The sequence below is a fragment of the Lissotriton helveticus genome, chromosome 4_1 (genome assembly GCF_964261635.1).
Source record: "Lissotriton helveticus chromosome 4_1, aLisHel1.1, whole genome shotgun sequence".
In the NCBI taxonomy this organism is placed as follows: domain Eukaryota; kingdom Metazoa; phylum Chordata; class Amphibia; order Caudata; family Salamandridae; genus Lissotriton; species Lissotriton helveticus.
Window position 1 is genome coordinate 580,934,383 of NC_136063.1, and position 22,356 is coordinate 580,956,738.

At 49.3% G+C, this 22,356-nt stretch overlaps 1 protein-coding gene across 1 annotated transcript in view; it reads left to right on the forward strand.

Moving 5' to 3' along the window:
- Positions 1-22,356, forward strand: part of LOC144828755 (COP9 signalosome complex subunit 5) — a 194,641-nt gene that overhangs the window by 101,931 nt on the left and 70,354 nt on the right. Inside the window, exon 5 of the mRNA XM_078687200.1 lies at positions 7,418-7,503. Within this exon, the coding sequence (XP_078543326.1) occupies positions 7,418-7,503 (86 nt within the window). The remainder of the gene's footprint in view (positions 1-7,417; positions 7,504-22,356) is intronic.

Consider the following 22,356-nt stretch of genomic DNA (forward strand, 5'->3'; position numbering starts at 1 on the left):
GTCTTAGAAGAACTTGAGCGCACACGCCCAGAACATTACTTTACGCAATGTTTTAAATCCGGAGTCCCAGCTCAAGAACTTTCCTCCTGTTTTATAACAGAGGTTCCACAGAGCTCTGGCTCCCACCCCCAACTGTCCTCCAGTGGCGGTGATTGTGCATCTGCTCAATTACTCGGATGCCATTCTCCACGTGGCACAGGAAGCCCACACGGTCTTGCTGGAGTCTGTATGAATTAAGGTTTTTCCAGACTATACCCTCAGTCAAGTAGCCATGGTTCACGTTCATGGAAGTGAAAGGTAAGCTTTGCAAATCAAATACATGCTCCTCTAGTTGACCGACTCAAGGGCATTCTCCAAGGAAAGACTCACTTCTTTTTCACAGTTGAAAAGCCGGACAATGAATGGAAGAGAGGCTGCCATTGAAGGCCTCCCACAGAACGTTCGCTCCACACGGTAACCGAACACGTGGGAGGTGATTTTCCTCCCTCCCCTCTCCCCAAACCCGGTATCTGGGGCAGGGTGGTGTCAGTCCCCAGCAGAACACTTGTGAGTGGGGAACCCTCTCCGCCTGAAAGAGAGGAACTAGTGCACTGCGCCCCAGCCACTTATCTAACATCAATAATCCAAACAGCCATCAGTCCACAACCAGGCTAGCCCAGGATTTCGGGCCCATGGCGGGCCAGGTCGCCCCTATAGATGGCCAAGTAAAGGGAGGTCCGGGTGCAGTTCCCTCTAGGACAAGGGGTGGGGAGCGACTGACTGAATGGTCCGCTTCTGGGACCTCTTCATTGCTAATTTGGAACCCCCAGGGTCATCAGCTACATTAGTTAGAAGTAGAGAGAGCTGATGCCAGACTGTTCCCAAGTGTTTAATATGTGGGTAAGTTGTACGTTTGTGTGACAGATGCTTTCGTTTACGATGAGTGGAGTGAGGGAGGGATTAGTTACAGGATGGTCGGTTACCTCCCACAGTTGGGTAGTTTTTATTCGATGTCCACCAGGCTCTTATTTGGCTCACATTTCCCCTGGGAAAGGGAGGGAGAGCAATAGGATACCTTGCAGAGGGACTTTATCGAGACCCACATCCCTACGCATGGGCACATATGCTGGAGCATGGAGAGCATGACGAACACACATGACACCCAGGAGGCTAGACACACTTGTTGAACGTCCTGTCATGGAACAACATTGGCCTCTTTGATAAGCTCAGATGGGGCGGTGGCCCGATATCTTAGAAGACAATCCCCAGACCTGATACTCCTGCAAGAGACACACCCAGCAGGGAACATAACCAACACATTGCAAATCTATGTACTGGCCCACTCCGAAGTCACCAGAGCACTGGTGATCCTGTTGATTTTCACACAGAAAAGACCTGGCGATTGGTTTGGGTCTAGAGCTCCAAAGGGTGCACCCACCTGTTTGCCTTAAGCATCTACGCACCCTCTACATTACAGCAAACCGTTATAGATGCAGTTGGATCACTCCGGTTAGAGACGGATGCTGATCTACACATTGTGGAGGGAGACCTCAACGAGGTAATGAACAAGATCCTGGATAGATCACATGTTGGCACAGCTGGGCTCCCAGCAGAGACCCTCCTGTTAGGTCATATAGATTTTTGGAGAGCCACACACTCGAAAGACAGACATTATTCCTTATTTTCTGGGACTCGCCAGCAATGTTCCATCTAATTGTTTTTCTTTGTGTGCGGCAGTATAAGGTCTCTGCGCTGCAGCCAAGGCTGTGTGCGCCAAGAACCCAACTGCGTGTGTGGGTGCAGCGACAAATATCAGTGGAAATATCACTCAAACATTTGCTTAATGAAGAGAAAAGACTGTATTTTTACACATACAGCACCACATGAAGGGTCTTAAGGCAGGTTTAGAAAATGTAACAAACATAAAAAGGATACAGTATTCAAAAGCATATTCTCCATTAAAAGTATTTTAATGTAACAATGTGTCCCTTACTATCACTTGTCAAATGGGAATGCTAAATCCTTGAGAGGTGTCAGTGTTATTCAAGATTGCACCACAATGGATTCCGAAAAAATGCATTGTTGTGTCCTGTCCTTAAGCAACCCCAGAACATTCCTTCTATGAGTTTTATCTCCTGCTGCATTTCTTGCATGCCTTTTGCAGCCCTCCAAGTACCCTAACGCATTTTAGTGTGGTGGTCATCATCACCGCACTGAAATGCAAAGTCACACATTTATAAATCCTCCTCCGATGTCAAGCCCAGTACCAGCTAGTAATTAGCACCACTTGCAGAAAGCTGGCACCGCGCGGTCAGCCCTGCCTGCGCACACTTAGGGGTTGGCTCACCTAGATTTGGGCCTGGCTTTGGGGGTTACAGTGTAACCACTTCACCTATAGTGGGCTGGCGTAGCGTTCAGCTTCACTGACCTCACGGGACAATGCGAGCAAATCAATATCTGCTTGATTTATCCTGCGCCCAATGTCCGATAAACTGAGACAGATTATGCACCTAGCTATAGGCGCCCTACCGCCTGCTGTGCGAGCGTGTGGCACGACAGTCCGTTTACATTTGGCAGTGGGAACCGCGCATTGCTGTGCCAACCCGCGCAGCCCTAATATGACTATGGCCGCCCGCAACCCGACCCAGACTGCGGCCACAGCAGGAGGGGTGCTACTTCATGTTTAGCAGAAAGCATGCACGAGTCGTCGCGTTCTGGACTGTGGCATCTGCCCGCAGCCTGGCATGTGCAGGGGAAGACGTCCGGCGGTTGCTGGCATCTTCAAAAGTCACAGGTGAGACCCCGGGGCGCAACTAGCTTTGAGTCCGGTATGTTGATAGTAAACCCTGGCCACCCATACGCATACCAGACATGGTTTTGAAGCAGCCTAAGGATGTCGGCCATAATTCAAAGTGTGCACACCAAGGACTGTGCTAAAACTATCCCAGCTCTGTGGTATTTAAATTAACAAAGCTCACGTATGAATACTTTTTCCTGTACAGCCTGCCATGCCAGTCACTTGCGGGCCCTTGGTAGACTGCGTTAGAAACTGAGAAAGTGTGGCGCAGCCCAGGATGGGTATATGAAATAATTTAATTAAAATCTTACCTGCTCATTTCCTGAGTCCCCTGCAGCATCGCAGACAGGTTAATTTTGCTGAATGTTGTTCAGTTGCTGACTGAACAACCATTCGTCACATTTCCCATTTCAATTTCGTGACACAGTTACACTATACTGGCACCAGGGTCACCATCACGGTCCGGGTGTCGGAGAGCTGAGCCTTCAAGCTACCCAGTGCTGTTTACGTTAGGACTCTTACTCAGTGTAACCCCTGGAACACACAGGCAGTAGCCCCTCTCTGCTAACACAGACCAAAGGCTGCATGTAATACCCATAACGGAGCACCGTACAACCGGAGGCCTGTCCTGAAAGGCCAGGCCCGCCCTCTCTCCGGCAATAATCAGCAAAGCAACGCCAATGACCTCTAGCCCCATCTCAACCTGGCCCGAGTCTTGCTTGGCACAGGTGAGCTGAACACTGCGCATGTGAATGTGGTTAAGATGGACTGCGAAGGAGTAGGTTGGTTCTGGTGGATATGAATGGAGTTGGTTCTAATGGCTGTGTGGTGTTTGAATGCACTGGGTGGGGCAGGTTGCTTCATATCGGGAAAGGGGTTCTATTGTACCGGATAGAGCAAGGCTGATTTTTGCTCTTAAGAAAGTGTCACTCATAGTCGTTGAAATGCACTCATAATTGCACTGACATTTTGAAAATGTCACACATAGCAATCTGAAACCTTGGCTGCTATGTGTAGTCCCTTTTCTGTTCATGTGAAATTTCCCGGTTTTTGGTTTTAAAATTCTGGTCACCCTATCTATCATCAAAAGGCATGCAGCAAGCCTATCAGCATGACTTGTGCTTTCACAATCCCTAATACATATTAGTGATTGTGAAAGCACACGTGCTGTTAGGCTCGTTGCCTGCCTTTTGTTATTGGACCGCGGCAGATTGCATGCCTTTTTGAAAGCTTTCATATTCATTGCAGGGCCCGACATGCTCACACTCTGGGCTGCATTTAACATGAAAACTTTCAGAAAGGCACACACACTGCTGTGCTCTGTTAAGAAAAAGCCCAACAGCACGATGTGTGCTTTCACAATCACTAATATATGTTAATGATTGCAAAAGCACACGTCGTGATTTTAGGCTTGCTGCATGACTTTTGTTAACAGAGCTTGGAGGGGGCAGATTGTCTGCTTTTCTTCAAGTATTCATGTTAATGGCAGCACTGTGATTAACATGAATACTTGCCTCTCGTGGTGTGTGCGCGCTGCAAAGAAGCCTCTGCACGCTCTGATTCAAATAGGTGCGCGGGCACGCATGCACGCAGTTTAGAGGGAATCGTGCTCACCAGACCTTCTCATGACTACACTATTTCTTTTTTTCGATGTGGGAGTTTCCTGGTCACCTGTCAGCTGAATCGTTGTCGATTGGCATCTTGGACCACGGCCTCTGTTGGTGGTGTTGGGGGCACAGACTGACAGTAAGAGGGGGGTAGCGCCTTAGTGGCTGAGAGCTCCAAGATGCTGAAGTGATGCGGGATCTGCGATCTGTGTCAATCCAATACAGTGAGTAAAATATAGACTCCGTACCCTCCCTGATGACACTGTGGGAGGCTTATAAGATGGTCCTGCGTGATGGGGCTCAAAACATAATAGACACGAAGAAAGCCAGGAGACAGGCCCAATTGAAACAGATGAAAGCGAACATATTGGAGGCAGAGCAACTGCACCTCAGATTGGGAAGCAACACGACTCTATTTCACCTTGAGACCTTATAAAAGGCCAGCAATGCCCCGGTCCATGAGGAAGCGAAGGAGCACTATCTTGCCTCACTGCAAAAACTTTACGAAGTGGAGGACAAAACCGGCCGCCCCATGGCATGACTCAGCAGACTGGTAGGAAGTGAGCAAAATCCGGGACCTCTAACTTTCTTCCCCTGTCCTATCTCCACTTTTCACTTTATTTCCTCTTCGCCGTTTTCTCGTCTTCGTTGCTGCACGTGTACCTTCTTTTGTTTGCAAGAGTTAGCACTTTACAGAGGACCTATTCAGGCCCGGACTGGCCGTAGCGGGCACCGGGCAATCCCCCGGTGCGCCGCAAGGGTGGGGGCCGGTTTTGGGCCCAGTCCGTCCCTGGACCAATTGGCAAGGCCAGTCTTCTTTTATTTTTTCAGCACCTCATCGAAGTGCATGTGTTTACTTGTTCTCTCCTTCGGCTTTTCCTGCCTTTTCACTGATGCACTTTTCCAGCTCTCCCACTTTTCCTGTGTATCCATCCCGCTCAATGTGTTTAATGTAATCTGTTTTTTTATTTTATTTTGAGCACCCCCCCTTGCTCTGTATGCTCCTTCTTACGCTTCCATCCCATTCCCTGTCATCGAGGTAATTTTTTTTTATAAAACATTGTTTTTTTTGTATTTTTATTTTGAGGACCATAAAGTTGCAAAGTTCTACTGGGACACTTGCATCCTTTTATGTCCCCCTCGTTCCCCCCCCCCCAGGGTCGTACTGGAATCTGTAGGGCAATCAGGCAGTGCCTGATGGGCTGATCGGATATGTCCGTGCGCAAGCTTTTTTTTTTCTTTTTTTTGTTGCTTTTTGTGGGCCTGTTTTATGGTCTACTGTGCCGGTTTTTACTATTTATTTTCCTGATGTTAAAACAAACATTGCATGCAGAAAGTTGAAATCTATACAGCCTTCCATCCCTTGCCTAATACTTATAAAGCCTGTCTATATATGTTCAAAACTGCCCCAGTTTGCAAACATGGTTCACATTTTTTAGTGGTCTAATTTATTTACGGAGGCCACTTTTATTTTGGTGCTCATGCCTATTTTCTGTCCCAGTCCAGCCCTGGCTCTGCCCATGTTTAGCGTTCTTTTTTTATATATTTTAATTTACAGTCTTTTACCCACATTGTTAGAAGGATGAATTAAAATAGCCATCTGCAGCACGATGCATGCATCATAACGTGTCATGACGTATCACATTAGTAGCCATCTTGGAATGGGTTTTGTTAAATACAACATCCAATACAAGGTGGCTAGCTATTCCTGGTCTTGCATCTTGACACATGCATGCAATTCATGGGAGACTTGCAGGTTTTGCCAATGTTTATTATTGTAAGATTCTGCGATATGCTGTGGGCACCAATGTGACTGACAATCCATCAAGCCAGTGAATGATGATCGCTTACTTGACCATGCCATTGGTGAATAGAAGACCTGAGTTTCCTTTCTGAATGTGGTCTGTTATATGATGTGCATTTTGTTGTGTTGTATGGTTGGGGTTGTTTGGGTGTTTGTGGTAGAAACGTGAAGTTTGGCAAATGGCCAAAGATGTCTGTAGTGAGTCCTAAAAAGGCCCAGGTTGTCCGCTTATAACTATTCCTGTGCAACCTAACATTTGTATGCACTTTCCAAGGTCTTGTCACATTATTCACCACCTTTGATATTCTCAGATATGATTAGCAAAATAGTCCTGTTTAGTAACTTGTAAAACTACCTCCGTCCCACCCGCTGTTGTGCTGCAACATTTCTGTAGACCAGGCCCATGGCCTTGCGTTTGGCATCGTACGTAAATGATCACGTCCTATTCCACAAATCCAAGCCTCATTTTTCCAGACCAGTCTGTTGTTCACTCTAGGATTCGATAATTGGATTGGTTTACATTTCCACTTTTCTGCCATTCCACTTATAAATGTGCAGAAGAATACAGGAGATGGGAGTAAATTCTGTTGCATACGACCTAAGAATGCCTTTGTTTAGAATAGTCTGTTCACCAGCTCTCTCTTTGCAATGCATTTGACTCAACAAGTGCCTCTTTGCAATCCCTATGAGAATTTAAGCTATTAATGTCACATCTGGTAAATGATTTTCCCCATTCCAAAGTACACTTACATGGAATATTGAGGTTTTGCCATGTTCCATTTCAGCCATGTATTACCTGTCTAAATGTGTGCAGGAAATAAATGTGATAGTAACACACTAATTGGAATCTCAGAGTTAGATTACTGCAGAGGGTGTGATGAGTTCTCAGATTCTTCACCTAGACATGGATATAGCTTCTCACCAATAGCAACTTCCGATTTTCCTCTTGTGGCTTTCCATTTGTGCAAAAATGTAATGACCCTGCAAGTGCTCTGTTTTAGGGCTAATTAGGTTTCTCTCTTTGTAATTTATTACTTTCATTTCTACTTATGGCTTTTTACTTTGTTATATGTGGATTTTAGCACATGTCATTAGGGCGCAGCCAGTAATGATAGGCAATTCCTTCTTTTCTATTTTGGTTGTGTTCATAATTGTGGTGTTTAAATAACTTTTGCCTTTCCATATCATTCCTTTCTGTGATGCCAAAATTTATTTTATTGGAAATTTTAGGGGTATAAGCCTCCGGATGAAGGTCCATCGGAATACCAGACTATCCCTTTAAATAAGATAGAAGACTTCGGTGTGCACTGTAAACAGTAAGTATTCCCTTGTGAAATGCTCAATACCTGCAAAGTAGCACATTCAAATAATGAATGTATACTGATTCCTGCTATTATGTGTACGATTAATGAGAGGGTTCAAGGCAACAACCGCCAGGTGTGGTAAAGGCATTGACGGTTGTTCGTAACAGGTGGGGTCCCAGGGCATTCGGGGATTATTGGTAACCAACTGCATCATTGAGAGCCTTTTACATTTGGTTTCTGAGCACCATACTAATGAGCTCAAAAGTGATGACTAAGCATTTGACCCTCATGGGAGTGAAGACAGCAGTATAAGGCTTATTTTTGGAAGGGGTGTGGGTTAGAGACTCTAAACTAGTGTACATACAAGAGCACACAATAAATTCACGTGCATCAATATATCTTTAAAAAAGTATGTTTTATCTCTACTCTCAACACAATACTACTCATGAGAAACAGTGCAATGGGAAAGTGGAATATACAGGTGCAGTGATGAGAAGTAGGGTGATTTGCTGTGCATGTCCTAATGCCCATAACTCACTATCCCTGACTTCTGTCATACTTGTGAAACTCTCTGCCTTGATGGATGGTGTCCTTAAGTCCTTGTTAGCAGTGCCTGCTCTGTGTTCAAGCTGTGTGTGTGTTGATTTGTGTGTTTGTGATCTCCAATACAGCACACTTTGGGGGAGCTAGAACGCAGGTGCAGTGCCACACTCCCTTAGTCCATGTTGGTCTTTTGAGCCATGCTGTCTACTTGGACCAAACAAACCCACCTTCCAAAACTGGACAGAAAATTCCACCACAGGTATACTAGTGACCCATCGACTGCAAGAGTGGTGTTTAAGTTGCTTGTCAAGTCAAGTTTAAATTTGTATAGCGCACTACTCACCCAGAGGGTCTCAAGGCGCTTGAGGGAGGGGGGGAACTTTACTTGTCGAATAACCACGTTTTTAGTTGTTTTCTGAAGGAGAGGTGGTTTTGTGTAAGGCGGAGGTGGGTGGGGAGAGAATTCCAGGTCTTGGCCGCTAAGTAGGAGAAGGATCTCCCCCCCCCCCCCCCCCCCCCACCCCCCATGGTAGATTTTTGGATGCGTGGAATTGCGGCAAGGGCTTGATTGGACGATCGTAGTTGGCGGGTGGGGGTGTAAAAGGACAGGCGCGTGTTGAGGTATTCTGGTCCTAGGTCGTAGAGGGCGTTGTGGGTGAGGCGACGGAACGTTATTCTCTTGTTGACAGGGAGCCAGTGGAGGTCTTTCAGGTAACCGGAAATGTGAGCTTGGCGGGGGATGTCTAGGATGAGTCTGGCTGAGGCGTTTTGGATGCGTTGTAGTTTTTTCTGTAGTTTGGCTGTGGTTCCGGCGTAAAGGGTGTTTTCGTAGTCCAGTCTGCTTGTGACCAGTGCATGGGTGACCGTCTTTCTTGTTTCGGTGGGGATCCAACGGAAGATTTTTTTGAGCATACGTAGGATGTTGAAGCATGATGATGAGACGGCGTTGACTTGTTTGGTCATCGAGAGGGAGGAGTCCAGGATGAAGCCCAGGTTACGTGCGTGGTCCGTTGGTATGGGTGCGGTTTCTAGGGCCGGTGGCCACCATGAGTCGTCCCAGGCGGAGGGGGATGATCCTAAGATGAGGACTTCCGTTTTGTCCGAGTTCAGTTTTAAACAGCTGTTCTCCATCCACTCGGCTACTTTTTTCATCCCTTCGTGTAGGTTGGTTTTGGCGGTGTTTGGGTCTTTGGTGAGGGAGAGGATCAGCTGGGTGTCGTCTGCGTAGGAGATGATGTTGAGGTTGTGTTGTCGCGCGATGGATGCGAGGGGACTCATGTATACGTTGAAGAGGGTGGGACTGAGTGAAGATCCTTGTGGTACGCCGCAGATGACTTCGGTGGCCTCTGATTTAAAAGGGGGGAGGCGGACTCTCTGGGTTCTTCCGGCGAGGAACGAGATGATCCAGTCCAGTGTTTTCCTTGTATTCCGACGTTGCTGAGGCGTTGTATAAGGGTGTTATGACAGACTGTGTCAAAGGCTGCGGAGAGGTCAAGTAGGATGAGGGCAGCTGTTTCTCCGTTGTCCAGTAGAGTGCGAATGTCGTCTGTTGCTGCGATGAGGGCGGTCTCGGTGCTGTGTTTGGCTCGGAAGCCGGACTGTGAAGGGTCGAGGGATTTGTTGGATTCGAGGAAGGCGGCGAGTTGACTGTTGACGGCTTTCTCAATGACTTTGGCAGGGAATGGGAGGAGTGAAATGGGGTGGTAGTTCTTAAGTTCAGTGGGGTCTGCTGTGGGTTTCTTCAAGAGTGCGCTGAGTTCGGCATGTTTCCAGCTTTCCGGGAAGGTAGCGGAGTTGAGGGAGCAGTCGATGACGTCTCGGAGATTGGGTGCGATAATAGAGTCTGCTTTGTTGAAAATGTGGTGGGGACATGGGTCGGTTGGTGATCCTGAGTGGATGGTGTTCATCAGGCGGATGGTGTCTTCAGTGGTGATTGGGTTCCAGGCGCAAAGGTTTGTTGGATGGGGGTTTTAGTTCGGAGGTGGGTGGGGTGGACTGGTCTCCAAAGCTGTTATGTATGTCAGCGATTTTGTTGTGGAAGAACGAGGCTAGAGAGTCGCAGAGGTCTTGGGAGGGAGTGATGTCATTGGTGCCGGCGGTGGGGTTGGTAAACTCTTTGACGATGTTGAATAGTTCCTTGCTGTTGTGGGCGTTGTTGTCGAGTCGATCCTTGAATGCTGATTTCTTGGTGGATCGGATCAGTTGGTGGTGTTTTCGGGTGGCGTTCTTGAAGGTGGCCAGGTTGTCAGTGGTTGGGTTTTTTCGCCAGGCTTTCTCGAGGGTGCGACCGATCTTCTTGGATTTCTTAAGGTCATCATTAAACCAGGGGGCTTTTTTGCTGCCTTGCTTGATTTGAAGGTTTTTCAAGGGTGCTAATTCGTCAGCGCTGTGGGTGATCCATTGTGTGAGGTTGGTGGCTGCTTGGTTTGGGTCCGATGATTTAGCAGGAGAGTTTTGGTGAAGCGATGTGAAGAGCTGGTCGGTTGTAATTTTGTTCCAGTTTCTCCGGGGAATTTGTTGTGGGTGGTTGTGGGTCGTAGGCTTTTTGTAGTTGAAGTGAACGCAACTGTGGTCCGTCCAATGGAGCGCTGTGGTGTGGTTAAAGGAGATGTGCTTGCTGGAGGTGAAGATCGAGCGTGTGGCCGGCATAGTGGGTGGGGGTGTCAACAAGTTGTTTGAGTCCGAGATTGGCGAGGTTGTCCAGAAGGGTGGTGGTGTTGCTGTCGTTGTTCCAGGTGGAAGTTGAGGTCTCCCAGTAGAATGTAGTCCTCGGAGGGGAGGGCGTGTGGGCTGATGAAGTCAGTGATGTCTTCGCTGAATTGTGTGCGGGGTCCGGGTGGTCTATAGATGAGGGTGCCTCTGAGTGTGGTCTTAGGGTCGGTGTGAATCTGGAAGTGAAGGTGTTCGGCGGTTGTGAGGTTGTCATCGGAGCTGGTTGTGATGCGGATGGTGTTCTTATGGACGATGGCGATGCCTCCTCCTGTTTGGTTGATGCGGTCCTTTCCGATGATCTTGTAGCCGTCCGGGATGGCTAAGGTGATGTCGGGCGTTGATGAGGCGTTCATCCAGGTTTCTGTAAGAAAGGCGACGTCCGGAGATGTGGTGTCGAGTAGGTTCCAAAGTTCAATGGTGTGTCTGTGGACCGAGCGGGTGTTGAGCAGGATGCACTTCAGGTGGTTAGTGTCGGAGCTCTGTTTGGAGTCTGTGGATTTGGTGTGAGTTCTGATGCAGTCGAACTTGCAGGAGTGGCAGGTGAAGGGTCCATGGGTGTGTCCTGGGGCGGCTTGGTAGCAGTCTGGGAGTCGGCCGGGGTTAAGAGCTGAGAGGGTGGCGGTGTCGTACGTTATGCGGGTGGAGTGGATTTTGCGGGGACCAGGGGGTCGGGCGCGGTCCAGGCGCGGACGGGCGTAGACGGGCTTACCTTTGGCGCGCCTTCGGCGCGCATGGGGCGCGTCCCCTGCGCGTGGACGCTGCACGTCTGTTGCTCTGACATATGTAGATAGTGGAGGGGGGCGGAGCGAGGGAGGAGCAGCTGGGAGGCGGGAGCGGGGTGGAGAGACGGGCTAGGAGTCACAACAACAAAATGGCAGCACAAACAAAAAGCGAAACAGGACGAGATTGGTGCACAATCGGAATAACGCTATGATCTGGGCAGTGGTACCGGCACAATCAGGCACAAATAATTTTGCAGGTAATGCGAGCAGTGCAACAATTACTAATTAACAGCAGTGAGCAGTAAGCAGTATGGCGCTACGATACCAAGCACAAATAATGTTACAGGCAATGCGAGCAGTGCTCAATTAATAATTAGCAGCAATGAGCGGTGAGCAGTACGTGCTACGATACCGGGCAGCAATGAGGAGTATAGCGCTACGAAGTCAGGATGATCAGGGAGCGTGAGGAGCGACCGCTTCAGAGCAAGCCAGGACGGTCACAGCGCTAGACCAGATGGGTCAATCCTTATCTATCAGTGGGAGGGAGGAGCAGCTGGGAGGCGGGAGCGGGTGGAGAGACGGGCTAGGAGTCACAACAACAAAATGGCAGCACAAACAAAAAGCGAAACAGGACGAGATTGGGGCGCAACCAGAATAACGCTATGATCTGGGCAGTGGTACTTGTTCTGGGGTTGGTGGGAGTTTACTGGGGGCTTATAGTTTTTTTTTTTTTTTTTTTTTTTTTTTTTGCGCAAGACCTTTATTGAAAATCAAGCATTCGACACAGCATGAGCCTACAACCCGGAGGCCGGCTCGCTACGTTTATTCCATTAACCCCTTCAGTGCTAATGACAAGGGTAACTCGTCATGGAGTTTCCATTGATTTCAATGGAAAGTCAATGGAAGTGCATAATGTGCCTTAGCAGCCAAGTGGTTAACCATCATTGTGATCGAATGTTACACACGTCTCAGAATATTGCAGGGTATCGTATGCATGGTTAATAGCTGGCATTAGAACTGAGTCTCACTTTTTCTCTTTTAATAACAAGAACAATAAAACAACATACCCCAATTCAGACCGTACAGTGTAATCTTAATGTACTACCTAGCAGTAGTGTTGACATACTTAGGGTCCCCCTCTTCCCGCCGTCATCTCACACCCGTCCCACAAGCACTCATGCAGTCATGCGACCCGTTCAGTCCATGGCTGGAAGTTCCTCATCATCTTGCAGGGAGGTCAGATAATCCTCCAGATAAACCCACATATTTTTTGGTCGCGACTTAACTGGCAGCAGTTCTTCATAAGTTTGTAACTTGTCACGACAGGTGGACATGTCATGCAACCATGTTTTTAACTTCGGCACTTTGCGACTATGCCAGCATTGTGCCACTTGTCTCTTAGCCAATAAGAGTGCTATCGCACAGAACTTCCTCTTCAAGGCCCTGAACTGCGGTACTATCCCCAGTAAGCAGACTTTGGGTGTACAGTGTACCTCCTCCTCCAGCATAACAGATAAAGTGGCAGTTACCTCCCCCCAGTATCCTTCCACCTTGGCGCAGTCCCACGCCAAATGTGCAAAGCCCGCACCTTCCTGGTTACACCTTTTACATCTGTCCTCCTCCTGAAGCCCAAATTTAAACAATTTCTCTGGTGTGTAATACACTTGATGGAGGAATTTAAAGTGAATTAACCTCAGATTACCATTTGGTGTAAGTATCTGTGTCAGAGCGCATGTGCTAGCCCATTCGTCCTCAGACAATGGTGTGTCCAGTAGTGCATCCCACCGCCCCTTCGCCTTCAACACTTGTCCGTCTAGTTCCGATTGTGCGGCTGAATACAGCCTAGACACCAGGTGTGATAAATCATTAGTTGTGATTAACAGTTGCAGTGGTGCAAGGCATTCCGGCTCCGAAGGGAACGTAGGGTAGTGCTCCCTCAGGGCTCTAGTGAGTCTGAAATATGTGAAGCGAAACATGGATGTTTGGTTATGAACATAACCCAGTTTGTCTAAGCCCACGAACTCGCCATCTTGGAACACGTCCCCCATCCTATCAATACCGGCTTTGGCCAGTAGAGACATTCCGACGCTTTCCCCAGTTACCGAGAGCTCCTGGTGATGGTGTAGCATCATGGCTGGAGCATATAGTGGGGTCTTGTGTGCTAGTTGCCCTAATCTATGCCAGGCTTTGACCGTAGCATCCACCGTGTTGATATCTCTAGCATGCAGCGGGGGGCGGGTGTGTGAGATTATTGCTGTGAGTGGAATAGGGTGTGCGTCGCTCTCCTCTATAGCGGTGTGAGTGAGGTACGGAACTGCGTGATACCAATACGCCGCATATTGTGCCTGTGCGCACAAATAATACAGGAGGAAGTCAGGTACCCCGAAGCCGCCCCGTGCAAGTGGAAGTGTCAGAGTCCGCAAATCCACACGGGCCTGTTTACCCGCCCAAATCAAGGTCCGCACCAGGGAGTTTATGTGTCGGAAGACAGCCTGCGGTGGAGTGATTGGTATGTTGTTAAACAGGTATAGTAGCTTGGGCAGTATGTTCATCTTGACAATCGCTATCCTGTCTGCCAATGAAAGGGGCAGATGTATCCAACGTTTTACACTGTCCTCCAGTTTCGACAGCACCACTCCGTAGTTTGCCCTAAGCACCTCATCCGGATCCCTGTGGTACATGACCCCTAGGTATCTGATAGGGTCCTGTTGCCATCCCAGCGGAAAGTCCACCACAAACGTAGAAGTGGTGTCCGTGAGGGGTATTATAGATGATTTGGACCAATTTATGGCCAGACCCGAATGCCCCCCGAACCTTATGTATTCCCTGAGTATGGCGTTTAAGTGAGTCTCCGGGTCCCGGACGTATAGCAACATGTCGTCCGCATATAAGGATATGTGAAGCGGCCTGGCTATGAAGTGCAGTGCCGATTCCTTGTAGTTCTGTCGTATCAGACACGCCAAAGGTTCTAGTGCTAACGCAAATAATAGCGGCGAGAGTGGGCAGCCTTGCCGCGTCCCTCGCTCAATCGCAAATTGATCCGAAATATACCCATTAATTCTGACCCTGGCTTTTGGTTGCGTGTAAAGCAGGGTGACCCATTGCACAAAACGTTTAGGGAACCCCATTCTATTGAGGACAGTGATCATATACCTCCATTCAATGGAGTCAAATGCCTTCGCCGCGTCTAACATGACCGCTACAGCTTTGACTGAGGGTTGCAGATAGTGCGATAGTGCAAATAGAGTCCGGGTGTTATGTGCTGTCGATCTGGAGGGTACAAAGCCGGACTGATCTGGCAGCACCAGACTGGTCATCAGTGGTGACAGCCGCTTGGCTATAAGCTTCGCAAGAATTTTCGAGTCTACATTTATTAAAGATAATGGTCGGTACGAGTCACATTCCTCCGGATCTTTAGATGGTTTCAGGAGAGCGATAATCATGGCTTCGCGTAACGTGGGGGGGAGCATGCCTTTCTCAAAGGAGGTGCCATACATATCTACTAAGTGTGGCGCTAGTATGTCTGCATATTGTTTGTAAAATTCCGGGGTGAACCCATCCGGGCCAGGTGCCTTGCCATTCGGAAGTGAGCCTATGATCTCTGTAACCTCATCTGCTGTGATAGGCCTTGCTAAGTACTCCCTGTGCGCATCTGACAGCCACCCTATCGCTACATCGTGCAGGTATTCATAGGTGTCATCTGCCGGAGCAGTGGGCTGGGATTTGTACAGGGATCCAAATGAATTAACAAAGCATTTCAGTATGTCATTAGCATGGGTTTGTGTGTCACCCTCCCCGTTCTTCACCTTAAGGATCGCAGTCGGGCCGCGACCTGTACAGATCTTCCGAGCTAAAACAGCCCCCGGTCTACCTCCTTCCCCAAAGGCTCTAGCCACATGCGTGCAGTTTAAATATTTCATTTCAGAGTCTAGAAAGGTCTCGTGTTCTGTGTGTATTTCGCGGAGTTTGGCCAGGTGTATGATATCCTGAGTGGACTCATATAGGGATTCCAGGTCTCTCATTTGCTGTTCACACCTGCGTATCTGAGTTCTAATATCCTTCAGAACCCCCACTGTGGTGCTAATACAGACCCCTCTAATCGTGGCCTTGAATGCTTCCCAGAGGATGCCAGGGTCATCAGTCGATGGGGCATTAAGGTCAAAGTAATCTTTAATCGCCTTCTTAATCGTGTCTGCATAAATTGCATCAGTTAGAGCACGTGCGTTAAAGCGCCATTGGAAGGGGGGGGGTGCGTATCGTGGAATGTCCAGCTGCAGGAGGACAGGATTGTGATCAGACAGCGTGCGAGGGAGCACCTGTAGGTGTCGCACCCATAGCGCCAGGTCAGAGGAGCCCAGCCAATAATCCAGCCTGGACCAGCTGTTGTGGGAAGCATTAATGTGCGTGGCCCCAGGTGCGTCGGTGTTCCTCAACCTCCAAAGATCCTCTAGACCCAGATCCTTCATCATGTGTCCCACCATTGTGCGTGAGTGTTTGTGCTGTTCCACCGAGTTAGCTGAACGGTCCAAACCGTCACGTAGTGTCACGTTCCAATCACCACCACACAATATATGTGCGCTATTGTGTTTCTGTAGGTGTCCCCATACCTCCCTGAAGAAATCCGGGGCATCTGTGTTAGGACCGTATACATTCAGCAATGTCACCTTCTGCCCCCTCAATGTACCTGATACCATTAGAAACCTGCCGGAAGGGTCCTGTGTTACTGTGTGATTCACAAAGCCCACCCCTCGTTTCACCAAAATGATCACCCCTCTAGAGTAAGAAGAGTACGAGGCCCTGAAAACCTCCTCCGCCCATCTTGCCCCCAGTTGTGCATGCGAGTGTGGGGCCAGGTGAGACTCCTGTAGGAACGCTATATCCACATTCCACCTTGTCAGGCTTGCAAAAATCTGCCGTATTTTACGTGGCTGTGAGAACCCTCTAATGTTCCAGGTTAGAACGTTTAAACTGTGTCTACCCGCCTCCCTGGGCCCCATCAAAAGCCAATGATATAAGGCATGAGCGCTCATCACAAATCAATTGCATAGGGATTGTTAGTATCTCCCTTTTAGTTGTTCCAGTCGACCCAGCAGCAGCCGGGACTAACTTGGAACCAGTACAAAAAGACATCACACATTCTGTCGGCCTAACAGTACAATCATACATCCCACCCCCCCAGAACCCACCCACTCCAGCAACCCCAACCTGCCGAAGCCAGTCCCATCCAGTGCACCAATCCAGAACTCCCATAAACAGTAATACAGTTCCAGAACCAAACTCTTACTGGGTAATACCCTTGTAGAGGTCCGCCAGGGGCACAACTCACCACCTGGTGTACAGGTGTGGGCGATGCTAAAGAAGCTGTATGAAACGCAGTTCAGGTGAATACTCGCCGTCCCCCCCCCCCCCCCACCCCCCGAACAACCAACAACAAAGCCACTGGCCGAGCAACATGTCTGGCACAGTGCGTCTCCAATGCAATTTCAACAGTTAATCATCAAGGCACAGAATCCCTCTCCTCCCACCCTTACTGCTCGCCGCACAGAGTGCATTGGGGATCTCTCACAGTCAGTGACGGAGGCGTCCCATAGTCAAAACATATTGAGCAGAGCACAGCAGACAAGGGGGCAGTTTCTCGCCACTCGCGCACTAGCCTGCATTGAGTAATCGCCACAGGGTAATAGTGTCACTCAGTTGTGTACGCCAATATTGCCTTATGTAATGTGCATGTGTCGTGATGCATTCCCAGTACAAAGTTCGTAGTGAGCCGCATCTCCGATCAGAGGCCTCTTAGCCCCATCGGGACCTCTCCACCCAGACACACCGTGCATGTTGAATCAATCCCACTACCGGGCAAACTGGAAAACAGGTTCAAGCAGTCTAGCAAGTGCGGAGATTAAAGTCCATGCTAAAACGCATGATCGGTAACTGAACTGTACACTCACCAGTGGCATACCATGAAACAACCCCTCATTGTTAGTCCGAGTCTCGTCGTTGTTCATTTTGCGAATTGTCTCTGATCTCTCGTTGAACCCTTTTGACAAATTCTTGTGCTGCTTTCGGTGTCGGTAGTACTGTCGCTTTCTCCTTCCACACCACCCTGAGGCGTGCTGGATACATCATGGAGTAGACAATGTTCAACTCACGCAATTTGGTCTTCACTGCAGTATATTCTTTCCGGGCCTGCTGGACCGCAACTGTGTGGTCCGGGTAAAATTCCAAGGAGTTCCCTTGATGCTGGATCTTCCCTTTCTCTCTTGCTAGCCGAAGGATCGTGTCCCTGTCGCGGTAATTGAGGATACGCGCAACAATCGGTCTCGGCGTGGTACCTGGCGGTGGTTTCGGGGCCAGCGACCTGTGAGCACGCTCCACGATGAAGAGGGGCGACAGGGCCTCAGCTCCGAACAGATCCTTGCACAGTGTTTCCACGTAGGTTTCCATGCGGCCTGTGTTGGTGGACTCCGGCAGGCCCGTGATCCGTACGTTGTTGCGCCTCGAGCGCGCTTCTAAATCCTCCTCCTTCGCCTTGATAACCTCCAGTAGCCTTTCCATATCTGCGCATTTTGAGGTGGAGGCCCGCGCCTCATCTTCAACCGCGGATATTCGTGTTTCGGCCTCATCCAGTCTCTCTCCATGCTTTTCCTGTCGCGCCGCCATGGTGTCCATTCTGCAAGTTAAGTTGTCCAACTTGCCATTAATATCCTGTAGGTTCGATTGTATCGCTAGCAGGATCTTTTTGATGTTGTTATTGGGCGCCTGACCTGCCTCTTCCTCCAGCACCCCGTCAGTGGATTTCTGCGTTTTTTTCGTCTCAAAGGGCAGCTTCTGCTGGTGTTTGTCTGGTTTGCCCATGCTTGCGGGTGGGGAGGTCGCCTTCCTGCACGTGGACCCCGATGCCCTCGTATGTCTGGTCGCTGACGCCGTGTTGAACCCCACCCCTGGGGCGATCGCCGCCTAAAAGATCGTCACAGCGCTGAAAGCACCGGGCGAGGGTGACACTCCCCCGGTCGTGAGGCAACGTGACCGAAGGCCGGCTGTTCGCTGTCCGCACCGCCGTCTAGCAAACCCCCTCCACTTAGTGGACTGGTGGCCCCTCAATCGTGCAGAGAAAGTGTCCCAGTGTGGCAGCTCGCTGGGCAGAGGATATCTCAGGCCTCTCTGACCCCACAGGTGGCGTGTCGTCGCAATATGGCCAGCACACCCCCTCTACACTCAGTGTTTAAGGCAGGCAGCCATCACCGCAGGTGTGTAGCTTCCGCAGGCCCAACGCATGCCAGGTCGTTGTCTCTCCGTGCAGCCCGCGCGGGCCTGTAATTCCGGGGTCTGCGAGCGTCCTACCAAGAGGGGCCGCCCGCACGTGGTCGCCAGGAAGGACACGTTATTCACAGCAGACGCCAACCCTGGCGCAACCACATGAAGATACCTGCTCTCATGGGCTGATGGGGTCGGGCAGTGGCGGCCACAGGTCTCCGAGGTATGGGCGAGCCCACGCAGATCTTCAGGCAGCACCGACAATCGCAGACTGTTTGCTTCTCATAGCGCTCGCCGCCAGTAGCCAGCACCATCCACCCTGCAGGAGCGTGGGTATGTCTCCCTCTCCGCTAGCGCTCCGCACCGTTCTCCACGCTGGGCGCTCCTCCGCTTGCTGGTCTCCCCTCCGCTGTGTCAGGCTACCGCCAGTGTCTCGGCACTTCTACCGGAGTTGGGGATTATTAGATTATGCCCGCGTTTTTCGAGTCGCGGCCGCCATTTTGTCAGGCAGCGCATCCAGCGCCTTAACGTGGGTCCCCGGCGCACCGCAGCGCTACAATTTTTGATGCAGGGGCAGTGGGGAGGCCAGTCCTCAGAATCCTACCTCCGCCACGTTTCCCCGCTCCTGGACAGTAGAGTGGTGATTGTCCTCCGCCTGGCCGCTGTGTGCACGTCCCAACGCGGCGGCCATCTTGTCAGGCATCCGGACCTCTCGCCACGGTCATCCGCAAATTTCAGGGCAGTCGCTGTCCGCCGGGGGCCGTTTCTCAACACGTTATGTGCTCCACCATTTCACACATCTTGCTAGTCGATCGAGGGGCCGGTGGCCTGGGTGAGATCGGCGACATCCACCATAGTTGGCGATCGCCCGGCGGAGCTGCTTCTCAGGCAGCCATGTCGCCGTGCGCCCCCTAGCGCCTCCCTACTGGGGGCTTATAGTTGAACCATCTGCTTGTGCAATGGGCTCATCAGGCCACAGCATTGATTGCATTTGGCCACGTTACTGGTGCGGTTGTCTGCAATACAAGCTCAGTTCAGTGTTCACTTGGTTGATCATCACTGTGGGACTGCTCGACAGCAGGCAGTTTGTTCACTCGTTAGCCCACCAAAACATAACTAAGCCATAAGGTGGAACTAAGCAGAGCTTTGAAATCCAAGTGATGTGGGATCCCAGGTGGCACATTAGAGGTCCAGGATGAAAGGGGCATACCAAAACTCTGGGCAGCTACCTGGCAACATGTAGTGTTCACATGGTCGATCATTTAGTCGCTTGTGCATAGCTCCTCTTCTCTATCCCTTGGGCTGTAAATTCCGCTTCTATGCAGCGCTCTTCTGCAAGGATAACTCCACTACCATTTTCCCGTCAGCAAGTCGGCTGCTTTCCTCCAGGTTCTTCCAAAGAGGACTTCAGGCAGAATGCTACAAGGTCCTGGTTTGTTCACAAGCTGAAGGAATGCAAGCAGTGAGGGATGCCCAGCCCAGGAGCCAGATATCTCTCGGACGCATAACTTGGTCCCCATTCTTGTTCAAGAGAATCTTGTCATCAGTCTCCTAGGTTCCCAATAAGTGATTAGGCCCTGTAGCAGACACAAATGTGAATTCCTGCAGCCCCTCTCTGTTCTGGTTTTAGGGGTGCTGGCATTCGATGGTGGTGGGGCGGACCTCTATGTGCCCTAATGGGCAATTTAAAATAATGGTACGTAGTGGGTGAGGTGTATGCTGCACAGCCTGTAATAATCTGCAGCAGTGCCTCCGAGGGAAGCATAATGGACTAGATATTCCTCTGCACTCAAAGAATTGTATCCCTTCCCTAATAACTGGGATCTGGGTCACTTCAAAGCTGAAGCGTACAAATGTTCTAGGGTATTCTCCCAGATCATAAATGATTCTGAGCAGGTCCACCTCTTCCTCCATTCCGACAACCATTCACATACACAGTGTTCCAAATTGGATTCCTTCCCATGCTCACTTGATCCCACATAGACACAGGCTCAGCACTCACCCAACTCTGCTTGCAACAGCGCGCACTCTCTACTTCACATGTTGCATATGGATGGTGCGAATGGAGACTCTGGCCGACTTGTAGGCAAGGCCATTGTGCATCTCTCCCCTGTAGGTGAAAGATGCAAAAAGCCCTGTTCTTTCCAGTATCATCAATGCTTCCACCACTCTTCGTCTCTCAGCCCCCCGAGAGACAAGTCACATCACCCGAGTAAGACCTCGGAACCCCTCTTTTAGTTTTGTGCTATTACACTGATGACCCACTGTAAATAACCATGATTATCATGTTCGCCAGGGACAAGTCAAGAAACCTGCAGCAACTAGTTTAAATTGTGGCAAGCTGAGCATTGGACTTGGGTGCATGTTCACTAAATCCATGTAAGGGACATCCCTGTCCTATAATGTCCTGCCGAAAATATTTTGCTACTCCTAGCATCACTTGTAGATCAGTGTGATCATGTGGCCCTTTCTGTCTTCCTTATTATCTAGCACTTTCCTACAATTCAAAATCAGGCCAAACCTTGTCCTGTCCTCCGTTTCCCCCTCATTGCACGTGCTATTTATTTTGGGAGCCTTTTGGAAATGTTATCAATTGTTGAATAGAGAAGCCACGTTCAATGCATTTTCTTTTTAATCACTCCTGCTGAGCGGTTACAACCTACATATTGCAACAGTTTCCAGTACATAATCCTAGTATCCTTTAGCCATTTTTCATCAAATCATAGATTCACAAGTATCATTTAACTTAAATTTAATTTCTGTTTAACCTGCTTTTTTGGCTCAGCCATTCCTTTTGTGTAATGTCCTTCACATTCTGGAAGCATCCGTGCTATGATCAAACAAATAACTGCAAGGAGAAAGAGTCCACCTCCTACCCATACCCCAGAGCATGCATATTGACCCTCCAGAAACCAGGAATTGCTGCGTGCTGCATGGTGGTGAGGTTGGAGAAACCAAGGGCTCCAAACAGGGATGGTAACATAATAACAAAATAAATATTGAAACTACATCTCAAACCCCATATAGCTCAAAGGGCTGAAGTTCAAGCTAAGATGGCCACTCAAAAGTAGCCTGTCCTAAAACATGATTTTGCTGTCCTACCCTCATACTGCCTGCGGTGTACCAAGAACCTGCTCTACTGCAATAGGAGACCATTTTAAAGTGGTTTGACCTTTTCACACACAAGTCTAGCTGTAACCCTTTAGCCTCCTCACCTTAGAAGATACATACCAAATGAGTGATTCCTTTTGCATGACCTAAACTGCTACTGAGACAAGGTGAACACTTTCTTATTGGTTTTGTTCATTTTACGATGTGCACATTGCAAGAGAATTATACAAGAACAAAACTCAATAAAATCTATATTAACTTTTACAATGTAAAGCACATTTTGACAGCAGAAATCCTTAAATGTTTGTTGCTAACCCACAGCAGGAAAGCATGCCCGAGTCTTCTATATGTGTATTATGAATGAGTCCTGTCTATAGCCACCCATGCCCACGCCCTGTGGCAGGATACAGACATGACAGATTGTAGCTGTTTGATGGCCGGGATAATGAATTTTCTATTATCTATTAACTTCGCTATGTAAACTGTAGTTGAAGTTTAAAAGAGACAGTAGAACAATATGATTTAA